Source organism: Pieris napi, chromosome 14, assembly GCF_905475465.1.
Source record: "Pieris napi chromosome 14, ilPieNapi1.2, whole genome shotgun sequence".
Lineage (NCBI taxonomy): Eukaryota > Metazoa > Arthropoda > Insecta > Lepidoptera > Pieridae > Pieris > Pieris napi.
In genome coordinates, this window is record NC_062247.1 from 6,894,003 (window position 1) to 6,916,981 (window position 22,979).

General features: G+C 31.2%; 1 protein-coding gene across 7 annotated transcripts in view; it reads left to right on the forward strand.

The window, feature by feature from the left end:
• Positions 1 to 22,979, forward strand: part of LOC125055878 (protein sickie) — a 162,077-nt gene that overhangs the window by 37,601 nt on the left and 101,497 nt on the right. For 2 of the 7 annotated variants that reach the window (XM_047658540.1, XM_047658541.1), the window contains exon 1: positions 6,208 to 6,306. The exons of the other annotated variants lie outside the window; for them this stretch is intronic. In XM_047658540.1, coding sequence (XP_047514496.1) covers positions 6,223 to 6,306 — 84 coding nt within the window. In that variant the 5' untranslated portion in view covers positions 6,208 to 6,222. Of the gene's footprint in view, positions 1 to 6,207; positions 6,307 to 22,979 lie in introns of those variants that run through there. 7 annotated transcript variants of the gene reach the window in all.

The window sequence follows — 22,979 nt, forward strand, 5'->3', positions numbered from 1 at the left end:
TTTGAGCTTTTGTGTTTCTTGTACATATTTTTATTATTATTTGTAACAACTTGTTAATTTCAGGAATGGCACAACGATGATGTTATGGATTCACGTTTTTGTCACGTCATGGATTACATATTTTTATGTCAAATAGGAGATTTTTTAAAACTGTAAAGTGATATTTTGATTAAAGATTTACTTAACATACGAGTATATACTTAATAATCCTATAAATTTGTTTAGAAGTAATAAATGTTTAAAATTGTTAAATGAAAATTTTATTGAATTGTCTCTGCGTTTCAGCACCTGCTTGAGCTTATGGAGCTTTCGTGATTTCAGTTTAGTCAGGCGTGCGCGCGCGCACTGGATGCGCGTACACGGCGCGACGTCCGCGCAACGTGCTAAATATAACGTATGTCATTTCGTACGAGTTTTGTGGTTTTGTTATTTTCTGAGCAATATAAATGGGTTTACAACATTGATTGTTAATATAAAGGTTTATTAGGGTTATTTTAAGTTTTTAATTATAGTTTTAGTATCTATTTAAAACGACAGTTTTCAGCAACATGGATTATCAATAGAGGTAAAATGATATCTTTCTGTTGTTTCTGAATATTGTCTACCAGAACGAAACCTTAATAATCTGCATTAATCATTACCTTACTAGGAAATGCAAAACGTAATTTGACGTATGTGAAAGATAAATCATTTTAACAAAGGTAACACACGAAATAAATGCACGATAACTTAAGGTCGGAATAAATTACTAACATTAACGATTTATTGTAATGCAAAGTATTGCAATGACAGGATTTATTAAGAACACGTGTTTGTGAATGTACTCCTAATTTATAAGACAGATAACAGACACGTAAGTTTCAAATTAAAACTTTGATTTTTGTTATTGTGCAAATATTTGTTTAATACGTTTGCCGTCATGTATTGTTTGAGTATTAAAGATATATGTTATAACAACAATAACTTTGAATATTGTATTATATGGTTTGTGTGTCCTATATATCAATATGAATTTTAAAATATATACTAAAATTTATTTGGTATAACGTTTTGGGTGTATTTGACGATAATAAATTATTATAAAACGTTTTGTGATTATTCTTTCGATATTTTTTTTATTGAGTAGGTATACAGTTTCTATAAACCAAATAAAATATTAATTAGTTATACCACTAGCTTTATATGATCATTGAAGTGACAGTGGTTTATGTATAATTCTATATATAACAATAATTGTAAATAGTAAATATTTATATACTAAAATTTATTAGGTATAACGTCTTGGGTGCTTTTTGACATGGATACATTATTGTTAAAGCTCCTTTTTCTTTCGAAGCTATATTTTTTAAAATTCATAAAGACACACATCAGAATGGGCCCATTAGACTAAAATTGGGTTAGCTGATGACGACGTGTATCTCGTTCGTATATACTTAATATTAAATTTCTCATGTAAATAAAAAATAATTTTTGTAATGAGAAATAAAGTTCTTTAAACATTAAAATTCATATACATATTACCTTTTCTATAACATACTATCTTTAAATAACAAAACAGTTGAAGCACAAGCTTTACATGTTCCTGGAAGGAACGTTCTATTTATTTTAAAATGGCAACTTTTCATTAAATATTTAAACTTCTCTCTATCTTCAAATTTGATTGTTTTAAAGATATTTTCACAGTATCCGCTTAACGGAACAGTAGTCTATTGGAAACAAAATCAAAGCGAGATGTTGACAAATGTGGTGCGGCGTCCAAACAGTTACCTACTTCTCGACTATTTATAAAACCCAACGGAAACGCTTAAATACTCCGCCAAAGATGATTAGGTTAATTATTGGAAAATTGTAAATTACAGCTAGGCTCACAAAATCTTTTAAATACTTGCCTATTAGGAAAAAAAAACAAATGATACAAATACAGAAATCTGAAGCTTAATAATAAAGTCTTGCGCTACAACCTTTTAAGTTTATTTTTATGTGCTATGTAACCTTTGTAGCATCCAAATGGATTAAGAAATCTTAATGATTGACGTGTCGTAAGATAACTAAAGCAATTGTTAAGTGCAGTAATATTTATTATATTTATCACCTGAGTAGTATAAGATTTGTTTTTTCAAGAGATTAAAGCATATTTGTTATGAGAAGTAATTTATAACGCATTTTCAAAAATTAGAGTTTGCCATCAATGTCATCAATCATTAAAGTAAGCATACACAATACAGCGAGGAAATACTACCAGCATTAAAGCTAAACTGCCACAGGAACTAAACTTTTTAATTTGTTTTAATTGTCTATTTAGTTATTTTTTAATTCTTATTATTATTACTATGTAGGTTGAGAATATTGTAAATACTGTCTATATGTGTGTTAAATTAATGAATTAACGTCTAATGGCCATTCATGTATTGGAAGACACTATGTCAAAACACTTGTTGATCATAATACTGTTTTCTACTTCTCTCTCCCTACGGATCTTATCCACTATAGTTGTCCAGTTGCTTAATACTTACTGCACTTATATTGTTGGAATAGTAAAATTTGAAAGTATACTTATTCGGAACCGGTTTATGGTCGTGACAAAATTATAATAAAAACGCGGCAATGCCTTACTGTAATAATGACGTATTCGTGCCTATTTCTTAGGAAAATGGTGGTTTTACGATTATGTCACAAAGTTCATTGCTCTGGCGCACCTTCCGCGCTTATAAATACTCTGTGTCGATTTGACAGGCGTAAACAAACAGATCGGATGTGGACTGGTAACACTAACATTTTAATAGCTTAGACCACATTACCGCTATTACGCCATACTGGACTAAATATGGGATCCATATTATGTTCTGTTTATCTCTTTTATTTGGTTCACCTGTGTTTTGTGATCCAATTATGTTTATTTAAACTGTGAGCTTATCACGTATGACGTAACATCAATAATGATAATCCGATTTCAATATTGAGTATTCCACGCAATACAAATAGTATAACGACGCTACCGGATATTAAAAGTCGTGCGTCGAAATTTGGTTTCGACGTTGGACGCTATGAATTTTTTTTAAAAGAACAATACCGGTCAATTTTTCAATTTTTTAGGTCGTTTGACATTGTTTTTACGGAGTAGCGAGACTGATTTGTAATTGATATCTGTTTCTTTTCATATAAAATGTTTTGCCCAGTTATGAAAAACTTTAACTGGACCTAGCAAACGTTAATTGGTTTAGAATTTAGATAGGTTAACTGTAATAATGAAGTTAAATAGAAACAAGTTTAAATTAGTTGTCTATCGTTAATTTGGGCTCATTTTTATTCAGAACGAAACAATAAATGAAGTATGAAGAATATAAATATAATAAAACAAACATTTAGAACTTCAAAAGATCTGACCCCAGGTCTCAATTTTGTCCATTCATGTCATTTTAGACGTAAACCTTCCTCTTGAAGGTAGTCTGATGAAAACCCGTAGCGTAGTTCAAAGGATATAATTGTCCTACAGACTGCGATAAATTAGTTTATTTTATTGTACTATGTATTATTTATTCAGTCCTGATGGTCAATGTCAAACAACCTTGAGTCTTGTTTAAATTTTCTAAGTACTGAAAATTAACAAAAAATGCTTCTCGAAATACGACTCTTAATTCATAAAGCAAATAGATTTTGTCGTTTTGCCAACGAAGTCTGAGTTCAAAGGCGTGCTAGAAACGACTTATGTCCTCTTCCTTTCTTTTTTGTTTTCCTTAATGGTAATATAATACGTCTCGCTTAAAAGTGATCATTGAGAATTTAAATTTAGAATTACTGAACTCGAACTTAGCATACAATTGTTCCTCACAAGTGCAAACATATATATTTTTTTAATTTAAGCTACTTCAAAATAAACTTAAAAGTATGAAATAGCAATATTTTTTATTTCTATTAATTGGTCTTGTACAAGGAAATTTAATATATGAAGCGATAATTAATTTATTTATATCCGGGATATGAAGCTAGAATTAGACTATTTTTTTTAGATTACGATGCCTAGAATGAGTATGTTATGTAATCAATCATCAAGCTATCTACTTAAACATTTATGACAATCTTCGGCAGAGGTAGTATATCCACCGCAGGAGGCCGTACTGTTTCTTGATTGTAAATATTAATATTTTTAAAAATATATTATAAAATATTGTACGCCTAGAAATGCCGATAAAAAGCAATCAGCTTTGGAGTTTTTGACGTCGCTTAAAAATTGAATAATTAAAGAAACTCCACTCATGTGCAAATCCTTACGAAATTTCTAGCGATAACGAATTCTCATTTTATTTGCGCCCCGTGGAGTGTATAATTAGGTATTGTAGTTTGCGTAAACAAGGCACGTTTATATTAATAATAGGTAGGTGTTGTTTGTGCCTACACACTACACAACCCATAATTACCATAGGGCTAATATCACGCCGGGCTTTATCGTGGGAGACTTCGATATATTTAACTGATTTAAAGCTTTCGTAATGTTTTTTATCAAAATAACCAAATGGTGGCTGTAATTTAATCTCATTTTATTTTTATTATTTTCTAGAATTATATATGTTTTCTAAACTTAAATAATAGTAATAGTCAACTATCGTCTTTCACTGAAGATATTACTAACAAAATTTTGTTGGTTCTTAAATAACTACTTCCTTCTATTTACAATGACTTACGCAAATCACAATTCGTGGATAACGCATAATTAAAATAAATTCGAGACTAAATATTCCACCCACTGATTGGTACTTAGTCATTGTTCTAAGCTTATTTTAATTTCAATAGATCCTATGGCGCCTACACCTCCTTTTGATTATGCAGTTGTAGATTTAATAACTATGAGAGGTTGAATGTAATTCCAAAGGGTTATTAGATATGCTTAAAAATATTGTTTGATGACCAGATATCCCCAAAGAAGTATGCAGAAACAATTCTACGTCTTTATTATATTTTAAAATTAAAGTTCTATCTTCAAACATTGAAAGTTTTGGCGGAAATGGATACCTGCATTTCCGTTTTATACGCTATGTCCATTAATTACTGAGCCGCGGCAGTAGAATAATTTGTGCAAAACAATTTACAAACAACATTATAAACTATTTTTGATTGTATAATGTTTATATTTCTTGAACGAGGAATTGCGTTTTAGCCCTTGGGAGAACAGCATATCTTTAAATTATCTTACATTTGCTGTGGTCTCGTAAGTCAAGTGTAACAAAAGGTGTGTTGGTAAGTGTCAGCCAGTTTTATTCAAAGAAATGCTGCACTGAAAATATAGCAGCATATATTATAGACCTTACACATTGAGATTATATTATGTCTCTTAGGTACTTAAATAAGTTTTGTTAAATAACTTACAAGTTGTTGGCAACAAGATACTTTATTGAAAAAATTAATACCCATTCTCAATTGGGAAACCATATGATAAAAGATTTTTATATTAAATTACAATTATTATCTTAAATATACATTTATTCCGAGAGTAATATCACAGTTACACCTTAACCCCACTAGATCTAAGAATATCGTAATTGAACAAGTGTTTTTCTTTTAAAACTTTTGAAACGAACAATATTTTTAACTTATTTGCATAATATTGTACTTAAGTACTCATGATACGTTTTTCTCATGTAATGAAGTATGTATGCGAAATAAAAATCCTCAATATTGATATATTCATGGCACATTCTATACAAAAACACCAACCTGTATATGCTTCGTTTGCTCCACATCGTGTTGTGACGTGGCCAGAGCGCCACGAGAGTAAATATTCCCAGAAAAGTTTATCGCACTACAGACGCAGCCATTCATTCATGGACCGTGACGCACGGTATGAATGTACATTTCTAGTACTTGTTGCTTTGAGGAAAATCCAACTTTAGAGGTCATGTTAAAGTGGAAAAAGTTTCAATGGGAAAGAAAATCACGGGAAAACCTCTCCAAGATTTTTTTCCAGTTGTGCTTTAAAGTGTATTGCTATTGATTGATTTGTTTGCTCTTTATAATTTAACGTCTAGCTTGTTTCTTCGTCTCTAGACACGCCTGTGAAGATATTATAAGTATAGTCTGTATTACAATTATTAATAGATTACTTCAACAATTTATTCACATTCGTAATATCATTATTTAGCATAAATCTGTATTGTTTATATTGCTCAGAATGTATGAAAATTATTCATTAAAAATGCTCACGACGTGTGTAAGTGTATTATAGTGAAAATGATACCAACGTGTATTCGTGCACCCAGATCTATCCAGGGTTCTACTGATGATGTCACCAGGCAGACCCGGTCTATTGTCCAGGTATATATTTAATTGTAATGTAAGTTGTATTTATATAAATTAAGAGCTCAAACCTTTATGGGGTCTGTGTAACTGGCACCATTTTATTATTTGCCTGTCTTGTATCCTTGTCAAAAAACATTTATAACGGTTAAAATGACGACTCAGATAAGTGATTAAAATTCACTTTTATTTCATTTAAGTCAAATAGTTTGGTTTTATTACGCAAGTAAGACATATTAAGGACTCGAACTAACTCTAAGCCATGGAGATCACTGTAGGTGATGATCGTGTATAAAAATTCGTTTAATTATTAAAAATGTTGTATTAAGTTTAAATTATAAAAGTGGCCTGACGTTTGGCGAGCTATATAGAAACGGGAAAATTTAACTCAAACATTGTGATTGACGCGTGTCAATCGATTTTAACTGTAATTAGCCAAAATTATAGGTCTGATGTTGTTTAACTTAAAGAGTTTCATAAGTTACCTTGATTTGGTTATTTCTGTAATTATATAGTATTTAGTAACCCCGATACAACTAATAATTACATTTCCTCATTAAAGAATGTTCCAAATAAGATTAGTTACTATAATATATAAATGAACAAACGAATAATATACTCCACTCAATTTCCAGACATTATTTGCATATTATATTACCGAGGAAGTGCCCTACTTGTTACTTACAAAAGATCTCTGGAGGGCCTTTGTTGTTGAATAGCCATTCAAAAGATTGTTCCGCCAGGGCATATATTGATCAAATTTAACAATAAACTAACTAAACATCGGAACCCGCTTCAGTTTTTTTCCGAATCGGTCAATACATGATCTGTATGTAAAGTACTATCTGTAATTAAGAATATATAAATGAGTTCTTATTATGAATTCGAAGATGTATAACTGATATTTTGAAATTAGAACTGAAGGGTTCAATAACCTTTTCCAACAAGCAATATTTATCGACTATAGACCAAGGAAAGGTTGTAGTGTATTATTTTATTTGTAAATATTTCGTTGAGTGTCAAGCCTTTGGATCAATTTATGTGTGTTTCATTTCCTTAAATACGGCGAAATTCTAATACATTCAACTGACACGTCATCCTTTTAAGCCTACCCACATTTTTTAGTGTCCCGTAGCTTATATAGGACCACCGAGCATTCAAATGCTAGTTTGACCCACTATTTAAAGACGATATTGGTTGCAATAAATTATTTACACGTTGTGTTGCTACTACGTTGGAACTTCGCCAAAATTGTTCCCAGTCGAGTAGGTGCGTTGTTTACGTTTAACTTTACGCAGAACAGGGATATAACTTTTTACGATGCTTAAATGAGGTCAGGTCGTGTACCGTATTAATGAATGTTATGATATTGCATAATTTGTATTTACTCAGTAACGTGATAGCTCCCCATATTTTTTTTAATGGAATCTCGCTGTTGGCCTTTAGGGCCTTTACAGCTCAGCTCGGGCTGTTCTGGCGAGCGTAGCTCGGCCTGAATCGGTCCCTATAGCCAGGGCTTTATTCATATATCTAATTCCGCGCGGTCTTTTGCTTCAACTTTTATTAATTACTAGCTGCCCCGGCGAACTTCATACCAGTGAATTAATGTCATTAATATATACATTATATAACTGATGGATTTGACTTTCTTTTATAATAAAGTCAATTGTCATATTATTAATTTTATGAACATAATTTCCTTAGTAAAAAATAAATTTCTGATTGCACACATAAACCTTTGACAACCAATATATATATATATAAGGAATATTATTAAGGATATTTTCTAAATGAAAACACAAAATTGTTTCTCTGAAATACAAAGTTTTTATTTTATTTATCACATTTTATAATATAATGCACTTATGATCTAACTATTATAATTATTCTTACCTGAAATACAAAGAAACGACATTTAATGTTCATTTATCCTTTAATCTATCTTTTTACACTATAATCCACTAAATTAATTTACACGTCATCCGCCATTTTATCGCGTGTCACTCCGACGCGTCAAATTCAAATTAATGAAATATCATTCCATTACATCTCCCCCCCTAAGAGAAAAAATTCTGAATAATATATCTACACACTATACTTAATAGCTATCTTCATATTCGTTTCCTTATATTTCATCTTCTTCAGATTCTGTTGTAACCGGTTGTAATTTTGTTATGTGGAACAAAGTTGATTCTGTTTTTCTGTTACCAGTGTCAATCCTATAAATGGAGTTCGATATTTTCCCTACTATCTTAAAAGGACCTATTTTTAATTCGTCTAATTTTTTTCTATTCAGTCTATTTCCATTCTCAACATATACACTGTCTCCTATATTAAACTCTTGCATTTTTCTTTTTTTAACAAATATTTTCTTATTGTACTTGTGGGATTTTATTGTATTTTCTAATGCCAATCTTCTATCAGCAATCCACTTGTCTTCTCCTTCTATTATTTTTAATTCATTTGGTAGAATGCTGACATTTGTACCATCCAGTAAATATTTTGGTGCAAAACCTGTAACGGAGTGTTCTGTTTCATTATATTTCTCTATACATTCTCTTGCCACTGTTGTCCATGTTCTCTTATTATTTTTCTCATTTATTCTACATCTTATTTTATTAACTATTGTTTGATTTAACCTTTCATTCAAGCCATTTGAGAATGGTGTATTCACAGCTGTAAAAATTAATTTAACATTATTTTCATGTAGATATTGCTTAAATTCTCTTGAATTGATGCCTGGATATTGATCTGTCAAAATTATTCCAATCTCATCTGTTTCTAGTACATTCTTTGTTAGTTTTATAAAATCACTTGCATTCTGTGTTTTTGACGTCACAATAAATGCATATCTTGTATAATGGTCTACTAAAAGGTGTAGGTACTTTTTTGTTGATCTAGATCCTCCAAAGCCTATAGTAGCCTATAGTATCCATTGACATTATCTCAAATGGTTTAGTTGCTGGTCCCAGTTGTGACATTAATCCAAATTTTCCTTGACCTCTTGATTTATTTTTTATGCATATTTCACATGTTTTACAAATATTTATGATATTCTTTGTTAGGTTTTTAGCTGTGTATATTGGACTTATTTTTTTCTGCAATTGTCTGATCCCAATATGGCATAAATCTTCATGCACCTTTTTTATAAGTTTCTTACTAAATTCTTCTGAGAGGATAATCTTTTCATGTTTCTTTATTTTCTTATAATATATTGTATTTTTTTGTATTAGATTTTCTTTTTTTTCTTTTATTGTTTCATTTTGCTCTTGATCTTCAACTATATCCTTTATTTGTATTAAATTAACTATTTTCAATAATTCCTCTTAGTTATCTTCTGATTCTAACACAGGATTTCGGCTCAAACAGTCTGCTTCTACATTTTCTTTACCAGGTATATATTTTACCGTAAAGTCGTATTGAGACAGGTAGTATGTGAGATCACCCAATTCTTCGTCTGTCCTGCATTTAATGTTCATGTTTTCTAAAGGTTTGTGGTCTGAGTAAATAGTGAATTGTTTTCCAATGAGCCAGTGTTGCCAGTATTTGACTGCTTCTTTCATAGCAAAACATTCTAAGTATATAGCTTTTTTCCGTTTTTGAGATTCATTCAGTTTTTTTGAAAAATATGCCACTGGTTTGTCATTACCGTCCAGTTGTGTTTGTTTTAATATTGCTCCGATACCCTCTAAGGATGCATCTGTAAAGATTTTTATTGGTAAGTCTTTGTCATATATTTCCAATACCGGTTGAGAACATAAATATCTCTTTATTTGATTAAATGATTCTTCACACTTCTCTGACCACATAAACTTTTCGTTTTTTCTTAATAATTTATGTAATGGATCTAAGATAATCGCGCTCCTTGGTATGTATTCATGGTAAAAGTTAATTTTTCCCAAAAATTGTCTGATATTCTTTTGTGTCTTCGGAGTTGGAAAATGTTTTATTGAAATCAAATTGTCTTTTAACGGCCTTACCGAGTTGTTTTGAATTACATGGCCAAGATACTTTACTGAGTCTGAGGCAAAGGTACACTTCATAAACTTCAATCTAAAGCCTTCTTTTATTATTGCCTCTAATACATTTTTTATGTGTCTTATATGGTCCTCAAAAGTAGAGGAGTAGATTAAAATGTCATCAATATAATTTACAGAGTATCCTGTGAGATTGTGCTTTCTCAGAATATTACTTAAAACTCTCTGGAAAATTGCTGGTGATGTTTTTAAACCAAAAGGAAGGCAGGTCCACTGAAAATGGCCATCTTGTGTGACAAATCCTGTTTTATATCTATCTTCCACCCGTAGTGGTATGGCCCAAAATGCTGAGTTTATATCAAGAGTAGTAAAATACTTACAATTTCTTGTCTTAATAATTAAATCATCTATTAATGGGAAAGGTTGAGCTTGTGGTACAACAATTTTGTTAAGTTCTCTAAAATCTATACATAATCGAGATTTTCTATTTTCACCTTTTTTAAATGCTAATGTCACTGGCGCAGCAAAAGGACTGTAAGATTCTTCTATTAAATTATTCTTTAGTAATCTGGATATTTGTTCTTCGATTTCTAATTTATCTTCTATTGTACATCTGTATGGTCTTTTACTACAGTATGTATTTACAAGTAAATCTATGTGAGCTTCATAATCTTTAACTGATCCTATATCATACTTGTCCCTAGCAAAAATAGTTTTATATTTGTTTATAACTTCTTCTATCTCAATTTTCTTTTCTTTATCTAAATGATCTGTCTTACTAACAAATTCCTCTGTTTCTATGTGTTCATTGAAATTTATTGCATATATTTTTATATTCTTATCTTCATTTCTGTTATCTTTAGACATCCTGTCTATTTTCCTTTGTTCTATCTGCAAGTCCTCATTTTGGATTAATTTGAACTTCTTTATCATATCCAATCCGATTATAAAATCCTCGAAATCTTCATTTTCTACTATAAATATATCGACCTCTTCTTCTAAATCAAAGATTTTTATTTTTATTGTTATCAAGCCATCTGTCTTTTTCACACCATTAACCGTTTTCATATATGTTATATTCACATTGTCTTTTTTTTCTTTTACTTTAATCAATCTTGAATTTATTAAAGAGATCTGTGAGCCTGAATCATAAACACCGCTCACTTCTAGTTTATTTTCTAATAAAAGCTTGATTTTGATTAATGGTGTACTTACTCGTTTTTTTTCTCAGTATTCATATCTACTTCAATAATCGAATTATTATTTAAATTTTTGGCTTTAAAAACCTTTTCAGATTCATTTTTATTTTTCTTGAACCAACATAACTCCTCCGGATGATATCTAATTCCTTTGTCCAAAGATTCACAAGTCTTACATGGCTTCTTCTCATTAGTTTTATTTTTATAAGAATATATATTCTTTGTTATAGTTGAGTTTTTCTTGAAGATCATACCTTCATATTTTCTTATCTCGTTGAACAAATCAGTAGTGTTTTTGAGTTCGTCCCTGTTTAACTTATTCAAGATAAAACCAGGTAAACCAGTTGCAATTAGATCTATCATTGTTCTGGAATCTATCGATTTATTTATGTCTAGTATAAGCCGTTCTTTTTTTATAGCATAATCAATTAACAGCCCTTCTTTATACTTGAATGTGAAAGCAGTTGTGACTACATCCCACCCTTGATTCCTAAAAGTTTCTAAAAAATTGTCTTTCCATTCATTCCATTCAGAATTTACTGATAGTTTAATTACCATCGAGCTATACCAATCCAAACTGTAGTTTTCTAAAAATAATCTCAATATATCTATTTTTGTTTCATCTTTTGTTATATTAAAACGCTCACACTCTTTTTCAAAATTCTCTATCCATTGCACTGCATTAGGATTCTTACTTGTGAATTTTTCAATAATAAATTTCTCCGAAACATGTTTTAAATTATTTTGATTTTCTTTTTTTGTTGTAGATTCTATTAATTTTTCCAGGATATGTTGCAAATTATCATCATTGCCTCTTGGTTGTTTTGTGCTCATTTCCTCTAAATATTGATCTAAAAATTGCATATTACCTTCCTCATCTATATATGTTTTCTTTAAATCTTCATCTAATTTTACCCATATCTTTCTGCTTTGGTGCCTTTTCTTTATACTATTTTTTATTTTTGAAAAAGTGTTCAATTTTACTATATTTGTATGATGAATCACCGGCTTCAGTTCATCAGGTAAAACGTAACATTTTCCTTCTTCTGTCAATATTGAAGTTATGGCCAATATATTTGATTTGCCATCGATTGAGGCTATCATTGTAAACTCAAATTGCAGCCGGTCCATTTTCTTTTAATAAACAAAAATGTCGTTTTATAAGGAATATTATTAAGGATTTTTTCTAAATGAAAACACAAAATTGTTTCTCTGAAATACAAAGTTTTTATTTTATTTATCACATTTTATAATATAATGCACTTATGATCTAACTATTATAATTATTCTTACCTGAAATACAAAGAAACGACATTTAATGTTCATTTATCCTTTAATCTATCTTTTTACACTATAATCCACTAAATTAATTTACACGTCATCCGCCATTTTATCGCGTGTCACTCCGACGCGTCAAATTCAAATTAATGAAATATCATTCCATTACATATATATATGTCAATCCTTTTTTATTACTGACTTTAAAATATGACATTATTTGAATATTGTGGATACAGATTGTCGATTCGAATTCTTTATTTTAATACGTTATTACGTGTCGACGGGATGAACATTAAATGTTTTGACACTTACGAAACCTGAACATTTTTTATTGGATAATTTTAAATAATTTTATTTTTTCGTCAATTTTTCAATTGTTTTTGTTTATGATGATTACTACTTATAAACATGTAAATAGAGCTTGAGCTATAAATGTTCGAATAATAATTAACATTGTTTTATATATTAAGAAGATCCGTATAAGAGAATTAAAGGTTTATGAAAAATTGTTAATTGACTTAAATGTTAAACCAACTAATAATGATTGTGCGAATTGTATTTGGTATTAAAATGATATATCATGAATCAACATGACGCAGAGGCGTAACATCAGTTAAGCAAATGATCTTTATCCTTCCCCGTTCTTGTAAATGACGTGTAATTTACGACTACGGGACAAATGGTGTTACATTATAGTTTCAAAATAGATTTGTTACTATCGAGGATTTGAATTACGGTATTTCATTAAACCAGGGAATAGAAAAATAAGGGGTTACGCAACCAACGTGACCACAAAGTATGCTGTGTGTAACAAAAAATATATTGATTTTTCGTATGTTTGAAATATTGTAGGAGATGAAGCGGCTAAGCTGGTCACGTACAAACTTTTGCCTTTCACTAATTAACAATATAATATCGTTTCCAAAATATCCCACATCTCTGCGCTCCAAAAGCGGCTAGGCTGGTTACCCATTAGTCAGCAACGTTCAGGTTCTCATTTGTTATATTTTATTGTCCTTTTCACTGTTTACATACAATAAATGAATTGTAAAATGTAAGAGCTCACTACTTTTTCAACAGATTTTATTTGAAGAGCCGTAATGTGTTTGTTACCCCATCATAACAAACACATTACCGCGTCTATTTAATTGATTACTTGATTTAGACGAATTTTGACATAGAAGGCAGGCACAAAGCCTTTAATCAGTCAAAATTTGAGTATAAGCGAACCGAGGCCTGCCTTAGCAGTCGAGGCCAGCGGTTTAATCTATATGAGGAATTACTTAAAGTACCTTGTCAGTTTTTTCCTATAATAATTTTTACCAGTCCATTTTAAAAATACACATAAATTACATTCGTATTAATTAGTGGTTCATAATCGAAGCCAGATTCAAATGTTGAAATATTGTCAAATTACTGTAGGTATAAAGATGTCTTCAAAAAAACTCCTGTTTCTAAAATATGTAGGTAACGTGTGATATGTATAAAAGAAAATCACCACTAATAGGGTAATCACTTCTCCATCACTTTTGTCTTAATGATTTTAGTCGAAGTAGCAAAAAAACATGTTAAAATATGACAGATTAATTTTAAGGATAGACATTGTTAAATCTCGCCGATCGCTGGGGTCAAAGACATGGAAATGACTGTGAAGTCATTTATAATCTTGATTCTAGACTGACCCAATTGTTCGCTTTTATAAATTAGTATTTAATTCCGTTGTCCGTTCCAGTTATTATAAATTGGTTAGACTAGATTTTTTTATTATTTATGCTGTCAGAAATTTATTGGATCATAATGGCATTAGTCTTCTTTTTTAACAAATTAATATTATTGTAAACTTTCCTATTTGACTTACATATCTATATACATAATATAAAAATGAAACCCGTTTTCCGTTGTCACGAAATAACATGAAAACGGCTTGACCGATTTGTCCGATTCTTTTTTTATAATATTCCTTAAAGTACGAGGATGGTTCTTACGGAGAGAAAAATTAAAAAAATTGAGTGAAAAAGTCTTAAAACAACACTTTTCTATATTCCCATACAAAATATACGTAATAATATTTAAAGGCAATTTGAGCTTTAATACCATATCATAAAGTTCAATTGTTAGTGGAGGGGTTCCGGGAAGGTAAATTTTTATTTTTTGACATAATGTATTTATTGTATTATCAACTTTCTTTTTTTATCTTACTAGCTATACCGGTGTCCCGAATAGCAGAATAAGTATTTAAAAAAAATAAAGAAATGACTGTTAGGCGGTACGATGTTCGCCAGGCCAGCTAGTACTATATAAGACAGGTAACAGTTACACTATTTATATTCAAATATAGAAAAAAATAATTCCAGCTTAAAGTCCTGATTAATCATCTGAAGTGAGACATTCATAAATTCAACTTTTGAAACGGCAGGGTATGCAGGCAAATTATTTAAAAAATTAATTCAGCGGAAAGTATAAACAATTGTAGAGACTTCAGCACACATTGCACCCAGGGGACGGCTGTACCGCTCGAGTTGTTTATTTTACGGGGTAACCGCTACCGAATTAACGTATAATATAGCTAGAGAAATTATTTGCTTAGTAAATAACTCGCTAGATTGAAACCCTTTCAGCAGTGGCAAGAACATTGTTTTTATAAGCTTCGCTCGGGTTCGTTAGTCTAAGTACAATTTTCGAATTTTATATTTGTCTAGCAATTCATCTAGAACACAGTTTCTTACTCTACAATTTTATATAGAAATCTCACTAGAGTATACGAAGTTAGTGACATTTTCTTCTTACGGTTTAATTACAGTTTTTTCTGTTTGTCAAAGTATATATTTCGTAAACATTTGTTACCCTTGACTAAATCAACAATATAATTTAATATACAGCAAATAAGACAATAAAATTTACGAAATGAAAAAAAATATATATATTCAAATTCAAATTCAAAAATCATTTATTCACGTAGGTAACACAATGTACACTTGTGATTCGTCATTAAAGAAATAAATATTAATGCTTCTAATTTTACATTTACTGCCAGTTCTCAAATCAAGGGCGTAGAACGGAAGAGAAGAACTGGCAATAAACTCTCCGCCACTCTTTTTAATCGCCATGTTTTTTTTTTTTTTTTACACAACGTTTGTAAGGAGCTGCAACCATTACACCATGTTCCACATGACATTTTAAGTAATTAATAATAATAACATAAATAAAAACAAAGACTTGTCCCCTATCAGCAGGAGGCATGGTGAAATAGGAGCACGCACTTACATTCTCGTGGGAACAACACGCAAACACATAGTCGAAATAATTAACATCACCGCATACACGAATTCAAGTACGACCAGTCACCACAAGTAGCACCCGTTCACGAGTATGACGCATGGCCAGCCATCGGCCCCCTCGCCATATTTTAGGGAGAGAGACAACCCGACGCATGGACGCCGCCACAAGCAATGACATTTAAGCGAGCATGACGATCCTTGAAATGTGGACTTGGCTACATAAGAAAATAATAATAATACTGAAATAATTGGATACCACATGGATCACGGTTTGTTCCCACTTTACATTAAAACAGTCGTGGATGTTGACGATCGCCCCGGAGTCTGGAAATGCAGCCGAGAGATTCAGTCGTGTTACCTATAATACATACTGGAGCAACTCATATCCAAGCACTAGGATCGTTTAAATATTCATTTATATTATAATAAGCCTTAGCAAGCAGTTTTACTTTAATGTACGATTTAAATTTATTTATTGACAACGCTTGTATCTCACTAGGGATTTTGTTGAAAAAACGTATACAATTGCCTTGGAAAGAATTACTCGTTTTATGCAGCCTTCTGGTTGGTGCGCTAAATTTGTCTTTATTACGAGTACTATAATTATGGAAGCTACTATTCTTTTTAAAGATATCTATATTTTTCCGCACATACAAAATATTCTCATAAATGTATTGACTTGCCAGAGTCAAAATATGTAATTCCTTAAATTTGCTTCGGACCGACTCCCGTGGGGACAACCCACAGATCGCTCTTATAGCCCGCTTTTGCACCACAAATATCGATTTAATGTCAGCTGCATTACCCCACAAAATAACACCATATGACATAATACTATGAAAATAGCTGAAATAAACAAGCTTTGCTGTGTTCTCATCCGTAAGATCACGTATCTTTTTTACTGCGAACGCTGCGGAACTTATTATTCGAAAGACCTTCTATGTGTCGGCCCCACTGGAGTTTACTATCTAAAGTAATTCCCAAGAACACCGCATTATCAACAAAGTCTATTTCCTCGTCTTTAATTATTATTTGAGAATGACTACTTTTTACATTTGTAGTTACAAATTTAACACATTTTGTCTTCTTTTCGTTTAACTTAAGATTATTTGTATTAAACCAGTGAACTACACTGGAGATGGCACTGTTTACGTTATCAAGTGATGGATTTTGTCGTTTCACTTTAAATAAAAGCGAAGTGTCATCAGCAAACAGTACTATCTCGTGAAGCTCATTTACAAGAAATGGCAGGTCATTTATATAGACGAGGAATAAGAAGGGACCAAGTATGGAGCCTTGCGGTACTCCCATAGTAACAGAGGATCCCTGTGATATAGCTCCATTTACATTTACCTTTTGAATTCTATCGCTCAGGTATGATTCCACAAGATTTAGCGCTTTTTCGCCAATGCCATAGTGTTGAAGTTTCTTGATTAGGATTTCGTGATGGACACAGTCAAAAGCCTTTGATAAGTCGCAAAAAACTCCAATGGCATCATGAGAATTTTCCCAAGCATTTAAAATCTCGGAAATTAATTGAATGCCAGCATCTGCTGTGGAGCGACCTCTTGTAAAACCATACTGCTGGCTATGCATAATTTTATTATTATTAAAATGTATCAATAATTGTTCAAGAATGATTTTTTCAAAGATTTTACTCAAAGCCGGCAGCACAGATATGGGTCTAAAATTTGTGGGGTCCGAAGTGCTGCCCGTTTTGAATAACGGTGTGATTTTACTTATCTTCATCTGGTCTGGAAAGACTCCACAATCTATACATTCATTAAATATTATAGCCAACTCTGAACTGATAGTATTGATTACTGATTGTAAAATGAAAACAGATACACCCCAAAGATCTTTAGTTTTTTTTATTTTTAGCTGTTTAAATGTTTTTATAATGTCATTGCAGCTAATGCGGCTAAATACAAACTTATGATTGCATACAGGAACATTATTTTTCAATAATAAAAGGGCGGCTGATGGTGAAGAATTCAAAACGCTGGTTGTATTTAAAGGAATGTTAGTAAAAAACTCTTCAAATGCAGAGGCTACTTCGAGGTCGGAACTAATTACTTTGCCGTTTATGTTCACTTTAAATTCAGTATCCTTTCTGGAGGTTCTTCCAGTCTCCTCGTTTATAATTTTCCAAGTAGCCTTTATCTTATCAGAGCTGTTGTTTATTCTAAGACTTAAGTGTTTCGCCTTAGCGATTCTACACTCTTGCCTAAAACTTTTTGAGAATATCCTAACATAAGTTTTAAATTCTTCACTGTCATTATACTGTTTTTCATCATACAACTCATACAATTTTAGCCTTTTTTTGTGTAGCTCCGGAGTTGCCCAGTCACAAAAGGTAGGTTTCTCCGAGACCAAAAAAGTCTTTGGAGTGAACACATTTTTGAATTCACCAATAAATGAATCAAAGAATGTGCTATATAAATTATTAGGGCATTGGTTACTACGCAAAAATGGCATTTTAAATATCAAATTTTTCCTAAATCTGTCTAACCGATCCTCTGTTATAGGAATTGTGCATATTTTCTTTTTTTGATCTTTACATTTTAGTATTTCAAATTCAAACAATTCACCAGAGTGGTCAGATGTAAGTTTGTTGATAATACAGGCGTTGAGAGGAACTATATTACTATAGATATTGTCAATACATGTTGCCGTGGTGGCTGTTACCCTAGTTGGTACAATAAAAGTATTAATTAAATTATATGATTTAAAAAGATTTAGCAAACGTTTACTTGAACTACAGTTGTCAAGCAAATTTACATTAAAGTCTCCACTAACGATCAATTTTTTCTTGGATTTCTGCAGTTTGTACAGAACCTGCTCCAATATTTTTTCTAAACTATCATATTGAGCTGAAGGAGGGCTATACAAACTAACAATGATAAATTGCTCCAGCTCCACACAAGATACTTCTATAATGCGTTCCACAGAGAGGCTCACTATGTCCTTCCTTTCTTTAAATTTTATTTTTTTACTAAGCAATATTAATGAGCCACCGTGTATTGCATTTCCTCTGCAGAACGAACTACCAATCTGATGATTACAAAAATTGAACATAAGTTCACATGTCTTCAACCAGTGTTCTGTAATACACAGTATGTCAACATTTTCACTGCTCAAAAACAACTCAATTTCTAGTAATTTACTTTTCATGCCTTGTATATTTTGGTGAACCAGATTGATAGTATTGTTCTTAAATTTACTTAGCTTACTTTCTAATTCTAGGCCAGAGAGACTCTCTGTTGTCTTAGTGTCTAATTTAAATTAGATATACTATTTCTTGGAATATCTTCCAAGGTCTTACTAACTAAAACCTGCTCAATAGAAGCAGGTTGTCTAGCCAAATTCTTGGCTGTTATATACAATAAATATGATAGCGAATCAGCTATCTGTCTTTTAAAATATGTAGGTAGATTATATCTATCCTTTGTCAAAAAATAATTATTACAACTAATGTACCTATTGGTATCAATTAGTGTAAAGTTTTTATTGTACAATGTTAATGTGTGCATTGTCTGATTTAAAATATGTCTCGCATTATTTTCATGCTGACTAAAGTGTTTACTATAAGGGAATGTAAACATAATTAGATTTTTAGTATTAAGTAGGCACAATTTTTCATAGCAGCTAATAAGCTCCTTTTTGTTTAGATTCCCTCTATTGCCTATAAATATAATTAGATTATCCGCTTTACTGGAAGTCTCTCTTACAATGTTCTTTAAAATATATTTAAAAGTAGCATTTGGGTAACAGCTGTTTATAATATGTTGTTCCTTATTTAAAAATTGGCTCATTTGATGGCCTATTTGGTCACAGTACATTAAATTTAGCTTTGAAATGTTATTAACCCTACATACTGGTGATGGCACATGTACAGACTGGCTTGAGTTTTCATGCTCAAAGCATTGTGCTGCATGTGTGGAGATCTTGATAAGATATAGCAGTCGAGTATTTAGAAACCATCATTTGTGACTCCTGGAATTTTGATACCATGGAATCTGCTATATTTTGAAGATCCAAGATCTCCTTTTGCAGTTGTTGGGTGTCAAATTCATATTTAATCCTACTATTTTCAAGTTCAATTAAGTGCATATCAATATTAGTTTTAAGTTTTATGTTTTCCTTCATTAATTTTTTACTATCTAATACAATGTTGTACTTTTTCAGTAATTTTTGAGTTTTAGTTACAAATTTATTGATTTTAATGTATTTCTTTATTCTTTTTATACTACATCCATTAATATTTTTATATGCTGTAGAGGAATTCGATTTTGAAAGTGAACTATTGTAAACTAAGTCTTTAAAAAGGTCTTGTGTTATAGTCTCTGACTTTTGGTGTGAGTCTTCTTCAAGCTTTATAATATGTTGATTAGCCTCATACAATTCCCTTTCAAGATTAGCTATGCGTTTCAAGGCACTTTCATATTCTAAGCCATAGCCATCAAGCTTGTCCAATTGACTTTTCAGCAAGTCACACTCATCCTGAAGTGTGTTATTTTGCTGAAATATCAATGATAGTTCGGCTTTAAGCTTTTTATTGGCCTCTAGCACTTCCAACAGTTCTCTTTCATTGTCCTCTCTCTCTAATGTTAACTGAGCACACAACTCCCTGGAAGCATTCAATTCCCTTAGCGCTAGCTTAAGTTTAGACTCTTCTTGTAAGGCAAGGCCTCTGCGAGTCATCATAATGCTACAAAGGTGTTGTTTTGGCTTCCAATAAGAAGCGTAAATACTCAAGTTAAGTATGTAGTGATTTTAGACTAATGGCACAGGTATACTAGTATTATTATATATATATATACGTAAAGTAGTACTTACAAAACACTAATTGTCCCAAGTTTAATAGTGAAATATTTCGTGAAAGAAAATTTTGAATTTTTTTAACCTAACTGACACTTAACTTTTTATCACAATATTAGCGTTTTAGACGCTAATTTTGTTAGCAAAACCTATTTAAACACTGCACTAATTAAATATTTAATAACAAAATGGAAAAACTTTAAGGAAATATATAACAAAGTTATTAAAAATTATAAATTTTGTAGGACTCAAATTAAACAGCTGTTTCCCATACAGTATTGCTAAAGCAGATCGTGGTGTACACAAATATATTTCTACATATGTTTCGTGGATGCTTTTTTGACACATGCAAAATATATTATCATTATAAATCACCCATCTCGGTCTTTCACCAACCCAGGTTCTCCGGATTATAGGCATCGATCAATTAAACCATGAAGTCGAGATGTACAAAAGTAAAGAAATTGCTATATCCATTTGTCTTATTATCAGTAAGGTTTCTTTGCCCCTGTTATTATTGCTCGGCGCACAGCTGTGAGAAAGCCTTTCGCAATAAAGCGATATGAGTTGAGACATTAGTTCTTGCAATAGAGGCTCTTTTCCTTAGTCACCTTATTAACTAGCCACACGTTATTTTGTTTACAACACAAGACAGAAAAGCTACCAGAAGGAGACATAGATGTTTTATTACTTACTTGATATTTATTTAATTATTGTAACTTTATTAAGGTTAAACAAACATTAAGCGAGAAATTATACCTCTAACATATCATATGGCACTCTCAGATTGCAGCAATTAAGGCTGTAAAGGAATCACAATTAAATCGGTTTACAGAGAGCGTTGTCGATTTCATATTTTATTTCAATAATTGACTGGAAATTTTCAAATATAATTACCTAAAAATAACAACATAACATTTTAAATTTTTCTTAGGTTAAAAAGATATGAAGGTTGGTTTAAAGATTTGTATTGCTCATAAAAGTTCCTTAATAAATGATATAATTTTGGACACAAATCATAATAATTTCTGGAGTCCACATACCAATGATTTACTCTTAGATAGAAAGTCAGTACCGAAAAGCGCGTAGACATTTAAGTGTGTCGCTCATCGCAAGGAATATACAAATACATTTTGTCTGAATGTTTACTTTTGATTATTGTTATTAATAATCTAAAAAGTTAAAACTGGGAAAAAGAAGATTATATTCACAGTGCAGAAATAAAACTAAAATTCGTCCTAATCTTAAAATCAAAGGAGAGAAGAGTTAAAACCTTTTCTAGCCATGACCGGCGACTTATTGTCGCGACTCCACCACTTGCCCTCATTCCCTGCAAATTGACGCAAATATGACTTAATCCTTTTAAGGACACACTTTACTACATATATGGAATGACTTCACACGTTTGAATACACAAATCATACGTTTATGAGCGACAAGATGGTGATCGTGACTTCTTCTGAATATTTTATTACAGTACTATAAACACAGAGTCACTGAAATCGTTTTAAATCACTTGAAACACAAATGTTTGTCTACTATACAGAACTGTATATAACAGGAGGAAAACGGGCAAGAGGCTCATCTGATGTTATATGATACCATCACTAAAAATGCCAGAGTTCGCGAGTGCGATGCCGGCCTTTTTAGAATTGATACGCTCTTTTTTTGAAGGACAGTCGGTTCGGAAATACTTCAGCTTGTTCCATATATGCACATGCAAACATAAAATAATATTTTAGCTACGCTCGATTTTAGGAACCTAAAATATCATTTATCTAAAATATTAGAATCAGCTCGTAAAAACCTAAGTTTTTAACATAATAAGGGATACACACTCTTTTTCGCGACTCAAAAGTTTAGGTTGAGGATATTGGGAAAATATTTTTATTAATATATTTTTCGGCCAACCGGTGAAATATCATGACGTAATATCCATTCCATCAAAAATGTATCTATACACACTACTACACTACTTCTAACTAAGCCCATAAGTACATTATTGACAGTAATGATCTTACTTTATGTCTTGCGTGATTCATAACCAAACAATGGTTGCTACATAGTGAGCTGTTTCAATTTAAACGTGTCAGATAAAAATACTTTTCGTTTTCGAAAGATTTTATAACATCTGC